The following is a 9,622-nucleotide window of genomic DNA, read 5'->3' on the forward strand; positions in this document are numbered from 1 at the left end:
TATTTCACCAGATAATGCTATCCCCTCTATTCCCAGCTTCTGTAAACATTAAAAGGCAATCTTTGACTTGTGAAATAACATTTATTTAAAGAGCAGTAAAAGAAGTTTCATCTATTTACCTCTAAATTAAGCCTATGAAACAAAGACATGGGCAATACATATGGCATAACCCCAAATCTCAGCTTTCTGTGTTTTCTTTGTATTATGTCCACGGGCACCTTTAATTCTTTGGTTGTAAGTTAAGGCATTATTCTTATTGGAAAAGAAAACAGAGAAATGGTAAACAAGTACTGGGATCTTCTCTAGGTCAGAGTCTCAATGAAAGATCCAAATTCCAGAAAAGTTCAGGGTAGCAGCTCCAAGTTAGCAAAATAGGTTTTCCATCATCCATGGGGCTGGTTAGTTCTCATTCCAGACTATTTAAGACTCTTCTTTCATCTAACCAAATACTCAGCACCTACAGGGTCAAGGCAGACAACAAGCTATGAATCTTTATGGAGGTTTGAAAGCAGTTTTATTTCTTTCTCCGCAGAGATTCAACTACACTTTTTTTCTTTAAAGTAAGAAGCTGCCCAGAAAAGAAACCCTCAAATGTCTTCTTCTGGCTACCATATCTTACCTTCTATAGATGGGACAATGTGAACATATATTAATACCAACAGGTACAGCAACCAAAAAATGGACAGTGACTCCAGCCTCTGGTTTGCATGTTCAGCCCTCTGACTTGAGGCTCTGGAAGCAGATGCGCCCATTATTTATCTATCCCCAGGTCTCTTAAGAGCTCTTCACTGCTGCCTGCCTTCCTAGACTATTTTATTTCACTATCTATTAAAGCTGGTCCCACAGAGGCTCAGAGTTTTCCAAACCAGCAGGTACAATGTCAGTCCGTCAGGTCCTTGAATCACCTCTGAACATAAACTCTGGGAACGCAAGGTCACTTCAACACCACCCTTATTCTCACAGACTTTCTAAAATCAGATTCCAGAAACTACATTCCTTTTTCTTGCAGCTCTCTACCTACAGTACCTGAATCTGTTCCAAGACTTCTCGCTGCATCTCCACAGCCATACGGTACACCTGATGATCAGAGTCATTGTACATCACAGCATTCTGGAACATCAGCATCAGGTCCCTCTGGAACTGAGCCACGGTGCGAATACGTCCCTTAGACAGGTTCCTTTTCAGGCTAGTTAAGTCCATGGGTCTACAGGTGGCCAAGAGAAACCAGAGGAAATCAAACCTTCATGTGGAACATGTGGTGACCTAACATGCTCTCCTGAAGAACTAACCAGCTCTTAATGAAAACAGTAGTAAAGATAACAATCCCCATCAGATAATAAAATAGCAATAGCAGCTAACATACGACTGCTTACAATAAGCCAAGTGCTATGCTAGATACTTTCTATATGAACTCACTTGATCCTCTCAATAAACCTATATGGTAGGTACCATTGTCACAATTGGCAATGAGGAACCTGAAATCAAAGAAGTTAGGTACTTGCCCAAAGTCACACAGCTTAGTTTCCAATTCAGAAACAGCCTGACTCCAGAGCCCACAGGCCCAGCCATTTCACTTTACAATTGGAGGTATCAAAGTTATAAAGAGCTCCAATGATCAGTTTGTCACAGGGTAGTTACTGACCGATTGTTTACAATGTGTAGTCATATACTACGTATTTAATCAACTGTTTTTACTGTATCATCAAAAGCTCAGAGGTTTTTTTTCTTCTTTCATGGAGATGAAAAGAGAATCAAGTGAATATTAAGGTAAATATTATATAATGCAACACAGAGAGTGGGTATATAAAAGGCGGCACAGCAGCGTAGAAAGAGGACTGAACTGGGAGGTAAGACTCTGGGGTTTAGTTCTAGCTCTGCTATTCACTGTTGATCACAGACAAGTCATGACCACCTCTGAGTCTTAGTTTCCTCATCTACAGAATTAAGGAGTCTGTCTCCAAAGGTTCTTTTCTGATCTTTTATACACTACTAACACACACTGGTTTATGACAGCATCTTAGATGAACTATGCTATAAAAATCCAAAATACTGCAATCAACCAGTGTTTATAACATCCATTTGGATTACCATCTTTGCCTTAGCATACCTATAACTGCCTGAATGAATACAGTGTTCCTTTTAAAGTTTTGCTCTGAAATAACAGTGCCAAAAACTACCAAAGGCAAATGTAAGATTATAATAAATGGATCATACTACTTAAAAGTCAATACTGATAAAAGCCTCTTTATCCTTTTGTTCCCTATATTCTCAAATGAGGACTGAGCTTACCTTACCATAACTTTATAAACTTGTTCAGCTGTAAAATATATCTTGAGCTTAAGTAATGTAAATGAAATAAATAATCTAACAGATGTGAAATAAAGTATGAAAAGACAGATATAAAAGCAACCAACCTTTCTTGACCCCATTTCCACTGACCTTTTCACCACATCCTTGTATCCTGGGGCCTGCCTTTCTGACACAGGCTTCAGAAACAGACTGCTGAACCTGTTAAGGGACAAACCCAGAGAGGATGAAGAAACCCTGGAAAGTCACCCTAAATGAGAAGAGTGGCTGTGAATACCAAGAGTGGCTTGGAGTCCTACCTGTGACTGGCTATCATCTTCCAGACTGGCAGGAGAGTCTTCTTAAATAGCAAGTGATCCTGAACAGGGTCACTATGGCCTAGATCAGACCTATAGGATAAAGCAGAGCAGAAAACAAACAGTAACTTCACAAATGGTATTCTGTTCCCCCTAGATGCTTGATAAGGTTTCCTCAACACATAGTGCTCCTAGTTAACATCTGAAGGAAATAACACCACAGGAATGAAAACATGCTTTCATAAAGGACCCCAGACTCTATAAATATTCTCTTACTGATCAGTATTATCAAATGAAGTGGTTAAATTCTTGTAAAGTGTACTAAAAATAGGCAACTGCCTTTGCCTTTTGGAATCTTGCTGATTTGCCCTTTAGCACCTGTGACTTTAAAGAACTGGTCTATAAAAGTAGTCTTTGTTCACTGATGTCTCCCAAGTTCCTGGTACATACTAGGTGCTCAAATAAGTATTTGATAAATGAATCTGGTCCTGTTTTTTTATGCAGAAATATGCCACATTAAGAAGTATCTCTCCCATACTTCCAGAGGAAAAAATACTTGGTTTCATATCCCAAGGAATTCTCTTACACTTCATCTGAATGCTATACAATTTAAATACTTTTCCTTTTCACTCTCCTCTGTATAGTAATCTTTAAAATACCAAGAAAAATCCATTTCTCCTCATGGTCCTTCCTTCTCTGGGCTAAACTGCCTAATTTATTTAGTTTTTCTTTAGAGGTGCAACTGCTCAATGTTTTATTTCATTTTATAATTTTCCCAGTTGGCAAGTTTTCTATTTACCCCAAAGTTAAACATCATGTTACACTTCACACTTTATACACTGCATTATTCTCTCTAAATAGGCTCTCTTCACACCTAAGGTTTCACACCCTCATTTTGCTTTATGTACCACATTGTGTGCATCCATTTGAGCACAACTCATACCTTATCATTCTCCAATTTGAACAGCTCCACATAACTATTCATTTTCATGATGCACTATCTCACCTGTATCTAAATTACATACCACAAAAATCAATTTTTCCTTAAGCCCAGAACCCTATAAGAACAAGGGACTTAAAGCCCAAAGCAAACCTCTTCCTTTGTCTCTGATCAGTCAGTCAGAATAAACAATAGGTCCTTGGTACTGATGCAATTTTGTTCATATAGCCACAGAACAGGTATTTATTGTTTCCATTACGTGAAAGGTACTACAATAGGTTTTGTAACTTCATAATCAATCACCTTTGCAATATTTTAAGAAACAATCCCTTGCTTACCTTTATTTCCATCTATTTGGAAATGCATGCCAAGCAACTACAAGTGAAAGTGTGGGAGTGGAAAGGATATGCACTTAGACTGGTACTCCAAAGGTTCTACTTTACTCCTGAGAGTCAGTACAGACTAAGGAAGAAGCCAGAAAAGAGGGGCCTAGGGAATGTCTATCTTTCAAAGTAGTTTTAAGGTTCCCTAGTGATAGCACAAGAACTCAAATGCCTATCTCCCCTTAAGCTATCTAGCCAAGCAGACTCAATTACTAATATCTACTGCTTTCTAATAAAGATTTCATGTTTAACCTAAATTCTAAGATAAGAGTGTGGTGTTTGCGTTTCAAGATGCTGAAATGTCATGAGATAAAACATCCCAGATTATTAAAGATTTCCCGTTTTGGGGATAGTCATCATATGCCATCTGCTCATACTCACAAACGGAGTTATAGAAAAGCAAAGGAAGCGATTCTTCAACAAGCTAGGTTTTTAGCTGTATTCTATTTGTGTAACAAAAATTTGTAATCTGCTATTTACAAAAATATATATGCATGGCTCAGTTGTATACCTTAAACAAAAGAAGGCTAAAATAATTACTGGTTTGCCTCCCCACAGATAATGTGGGTGGATCTGGGATACATCAAAGAAAAAAAAACAGTTCATACTATCTTCTCTCAATACTTAGACACAAAACTAGGCCCAGAAAATGAACTATTTGTTACATAACAAAAATAACTTTGTTTTTCTGATTTAAAAAGAAATTCACTTTACTGAAAAAAATTAAGATTCTAAAATGTGACCTCTGGCCCCATAGTTATTTATGTTAAAATCAGATAATTATATAAACAATTTCCCAAGATGTGTGAAAAAGGAACAAGGGCGATAATAACTTAAAAATAATTTTTAATTTCAAGTTAGTAGGAGATGTTTTAGTATTTTTAAAAGTATAGTTTGTATAATAGTAGACTTGAGTGACAATCTGACTCAGCAACGTTTCCTGAATAAATACAGAGAGAAGGATTACTTATGAAAGAGATTCTTAATGTTGATAAAACAGTCTTGTTTTATAAGATGAAAGCATATAGACTGCTATTTATACAGTAAAATTATATTTAATTATATTACTAGTGTTTTCGAGCTCTAATTCTCTACTTTTCAATTTACAAAAGTAATCAATGCCCGTGGCAACAAATTCAAGTAGGCGTAAACAGATGTAAAAGTATTAATCCTAACAACATGGGATAAAAGTCTATACTTACAGCTTTGAGGAGGTAGCATGGCTGAAAAGGATATCCACCAGAGGAGTCTCCTGGATGCTGAAGCTATCATCACACTCACCTGAAGAATGCTGGTCTTCCATCTCTGACACATACCCTTCACTCTGGTCCTGCTCTTTGGATTCTTGCTGAACCTCCCCCTGGGAATGCCAGGAAACAAAGGAAAGTTTAGAAAGAGATTTACTATCAAGGTAATTTTTCTTGCATGGGGTAAATGAAGGCTGATCTTAAGGTAAGAATAGGCCAGTTATATAAAGCTATAGAATAAGTTGGAGAAAGGTGACTTAACTAGACCTAAGACAAAGAATTCTTAGAGAACTCTGACTCTGTATCCCAAGAAAAAATGAAAAAGCAATATACTCTATTATAGATAGATGTTGTTTTCTTTTAAAACTGTCATTATTACTTGTGGCCCTGGAGCTAACTAGTCTAGCTGGCCAGATGATATTAATGATAACGGTATTCTAAATTTTACTGATTGCTTACTATGAGCCAGGGACTATGCTAAGTGCTGCACATGAATTATCTCATTTAAAACTCACAGTACACCTGTAAGGTAGAGCACTATTATTCCATTTCAGCAGAGAAAACTGAGGTTCTAAAATGTTCACTAGGGCTTCCCTGGTGGCGCAGTGGTTGAGAGTCCGCCTGCCGATGCAGGGGACACGGGTTCATGCCCCGGTCCATGAGGATCCCACAAGCCGCGGAGCGGCTGGGCCCGTGAGCCATGGCTGATGGGCCTGCACGTCTGGAGCCTGTGCTCCACAACAGGAGAGGCCACAACAGTGAGAGGCCCACATACCGCAAAAAAAAAAAAAAAAAAAGTTCACTAACCTGCCTAAGCCTACACAGCTAACTGATGCTAAAACCAGGATTTAGACCCAGGTAACTGAACTCTCTGGAGTTAGCCTATGTTCTCTAACCATTCTGCCTGCCTCTTTGGGCAGAGGACTGATCAGACAGCTGGTTTAAGTTATTCACTTACCTCTGCACTCGCTGTGGGTTGTTCCTGAAGTGCCCAAATATCTGAGGGAGGTGGAGCCACCTCTGGCCTTCCATTTTCTCCCAGTAATGACTTCTCAGTTACCAAGGGGTCTACCTTGGCTGAAAGCTCTTCAGGCTCTTTGCAGGGCTCCCCCTCTCCTTCAGTAGCTTCAATTCCCCTCGCCTCTTGTTGTCTGGTGCCAGATGAAGGGGAGCAGCCTTCACCTGATTCTTTTTTGCTAATGCACAACGGCTCCATTAAATAGACTACCTGCAATCATAGTTTACTGTTAGATGTATAAGAACACCAGTGGAAATCATCATCTACATATCAATAATGCCACATCACAACACTACTACCACTGTGACTAAGTTTGAGATGGTAAGGGTTAATTGATTCATTCAGTCATTTTAAATTTATCAAATATCTTATATACACAGGTACTGGGCTAATTGGTTGGGATCTAACAGTAAACAAGATAGACATGATTCTTGCCTCAAGGAGCTTATGTTCTAATTTTTCACCTCAAGTGTCAACTCAAATCAACTGGTAACGACTGTCTAAAAAACTGCTGAAAACTTTGTCTGCCACAAACAATGCAGATAGAATTGGCAATATGTGAACAACTGGCAAGACCAGATTCTTGCTGGTCTTGACCTAGGTTCTACTGAATATGTAGAGTTGCCACATAAATATAAACTCTCTGTCCAACTCTTTATTTCTGGTCCTCAGCCCTTCACTAGGGAAATATGAACACTGCAAAATATTGCCTGGAAGTCTTAACATTATAAGCGTCAAGGGGAGTTTGGGCAAGTGTCACCTCCCATGACTCTGAAAGAATGAATTACAAGGATACTCCTAAAGACAGGCCTATATACAGAAATCCCACTTCCTCTGATCAGGCTCCTAATGACTGGGATCTTAGAACATTCAGTCAAAAAGTACATATTTGGCACATGTTTTGTATCAGCACCAAGTGCTGGAGACACAGAAATGAACTCAGTTCCCGCCTATGTGGACCTTATATTTTAGTGAACAATAATGAGAGCGGTAGATATATGGGTAAACATTCTCTTAGGAAGTTGAGATTCTTCCCACCTTTGGAAATAATGGCTCCCCATTACCTCAGAGATAAAGTGGAGGAGGTTCTGGCGGCTGACTTGCTCCGCCTCTTCCTGAGATTCCTCACTGCCACCGTCCCCCACAAGCAGCTCACGAGGTTCTCTCCCTGGGCTGCTTTCCTCTAGTTCCTCAGCCCCTGGCTCCTCAGTTTCCCTCCAGCTGCCCAAATCAAGATCCAAACTGGAGTCCCATGAGCTGAAGAGTGACCTGCAATCGTTGCTCAACTCAGAGTCATTGGGATAGTCTTGTTCAGAATCCAACCAAACCCATTCATGCCTCATCTGTAAATACACAGAAAAAAATGCATTAAATTCACTCAAATCAGTATTCCTAAGGCATTTCCATCTCCCAATTTTGGTAGAAAGATAAGGGGTCAGAAATTTTTTTCGACTCAACATTAGGAAGAGTAAAAACTAGCTGAAGGGAGACATCAAGAGAAAAAGTGATCCGTCATTGGGAATAAAGAAAAAGCCCTATGTCAAGCAGTATAATAGAATTATCACCCAATAATTATTTGCTGTTAGATTTCCTCATACTCTAAAAGAGAAAAAACTGGAGCACTGCTAGCTGAAATGAATGCCTCTATCCCAAACCACCCTTAAACTCAACTGCAAGGCAACAATTTTGATGGACAAGGGATCTTTTCCTCAGCATACAGACATTTTTAACCTATCAACCATTAAATCCTCAATGCATACTAAGATACCTGTGGCATCCTTCTGGTCATATCCAGCTCTCACTTCTCAGAAAGAGAACTGCAAATCAAGTTTTAAAAATATCTTTCCTTGCTTTCAGTACACTGCATTCCTGGTTTTCTTAGTCCTTCATCCTCTCCCTTTTACTACTTTAATACATCCATCTTCTATGTTCTTGTTTGGGCCTCTGCTTCCTTAATATGTCCTTAAAAAAATGTAGCTACTTTGAGGTTCCAACTTTGATCTTTATTAAGGTGGCTTCCAAATCTCTCCACCTTTACTTTTTATATGCATTCTGGTATCATTTCTCCATGTACCCAAAGGTCAACTCCCTTAGGTGCCCTACCATCTCCTTCAACTCAACACTTATAAAACTAAAATCACTTTTCTTTCTGAACATCTCCCAATAATTGCTTCTCCCCAAATTCCTTATGCCGATCATCAACACTATTTTCTTAGTCCTATTTTGACTCTTTCTTCTCTTATATTCAGTAAACAAGTCCACTTGCCAATTTTCTTCCACAATAATTTTTCTTAATGCCCATCCTTTACATCTGAATAAATGTGATAGCCTCCTGGTCAGTTTCTCTATTCTTAATCCAACCTGCTCTGAATAGTCTCCCTATTCAATGCTTTACAATAGCTATCACCTCAAATTTCTCAATCTGTCACTCAAAGCCCTCCATAAATCAAGCTCTATTTTGTCCCCTTAGCCTGGTACCTGTAATTCACTATTCTTTAATATGATTCCTAATTACATTAGTCTCCTTATTTCCCCCACCTCAGATGCCTATACCTTAATTTAGCTTGCTAAGCTTGTAAATCACATTCTCTACCAACCCAAAATCTACGTCCTTTAATGGACCTCTTCCTCCACAAACTTCTCCAACTTTTAGGGCTCCGTTGCTTATATCACATGCATGTTTGCAGACTGCTTTGGGAATGTACTGTAATTGTATTTAATTTTCTAACTCCTGGATTGATTGAACTATCACTCACAAAGACGGTATCTTCTACTTCCTTAGGATCCTAGCAAGCTTTATAGTTTTACTTAAGCCAAAAAGATCCGTGACTTCCAATCATAAAGTTCTATATCTTTCTCAAGAAGGCTCAAAATACTAGACAATACCCTATTAATCTCCATCTCTTTTTAATAAAAAGCTCACTAGTTCACGTCACTGATTTAGTTTTTATTTAGTAACAGAAGTTGGAATAAACTCAGGTGATAAACTTGATAACGGAGTTTAGCCTTCAAATAGTAATGTTATGAATTCTAAAATACACAAGAACCCTACACACAGAAAGGAATAATAATATACTATTCAAGAAATACCATGTGCAAAGACAGTATAAGTAAAACAAATGCCGAGGATAAAGATGCTACCTATATCCATGCTTTAATCTTCTTTAAGCAATGACATAAACAGAGAACTCTGAAAACCTTAAGTTTTACCAAACATTGAAGAAAGGCTGAATAAGGCAGTACTTACAGCACAATGCAGTACTTTTAAACATTATAAACTCAATCTTGGTTACTTACCTTCTCTGACCTGTAGTAGAACAGTTCATATTATAAAACCACTTTCCCCCCAACAATCTCGTTCCCACAAATGACGAAAGTTTCTATACAGAAGAAATCACAAGTTTCACACACACATTCACACACTCAAAGAA

General features: G+C 38.4%; 1 protein-coding gene across 1 annotated transcript; it reads right to left on the reverse strand.

The window, feature by feature from the left end:
* Positions 1-61: 61 nt before the first annotated feature.
* On the reverse strand, positions 62-9,505 carry LOC137221710 (bromodomain-containing protein 8-like). The gene is made up of 7 exons (XM_067731859.1): positions 7,256-9,505; positions 6,132-6,401; positions 5,129-5,286; positions 2,607-2,696; positions 2,440-2,508; positions 1,027-1,204; positions 62-457 (listed from the first exon to the last, which is right to left on the reverse strand). Exons 1-7 carry the CDS (start codon positions 7,649-7,651, stop codon positions 407-409), a joined length of 1,212 nt encoding a protein of 403 aa, XP_067587960.1. The 5' UTR covers positions 7,652-9,505; the 3' UTR covers positions 62-406.
* Between the last annotated feature and the right edge of the window lie 117 nt (positions 9,506-9,622).

This window comes from Pseudorca crassidens, chromosome 3, assembly GCF_039906515.1.
Source record: "Pseudorca crassidens isolate mPseCra1 chromosome 3, mPseCra1.hap1, whole genome shotgun sequence".
Taxonomy (NCBI): domain Eukaryota; kingdom Metazoa; phylum Chordata; class Mammalia; order Artiodactyla; family Delphinidae; genus Pseudorca; species Pseudorca crassidens.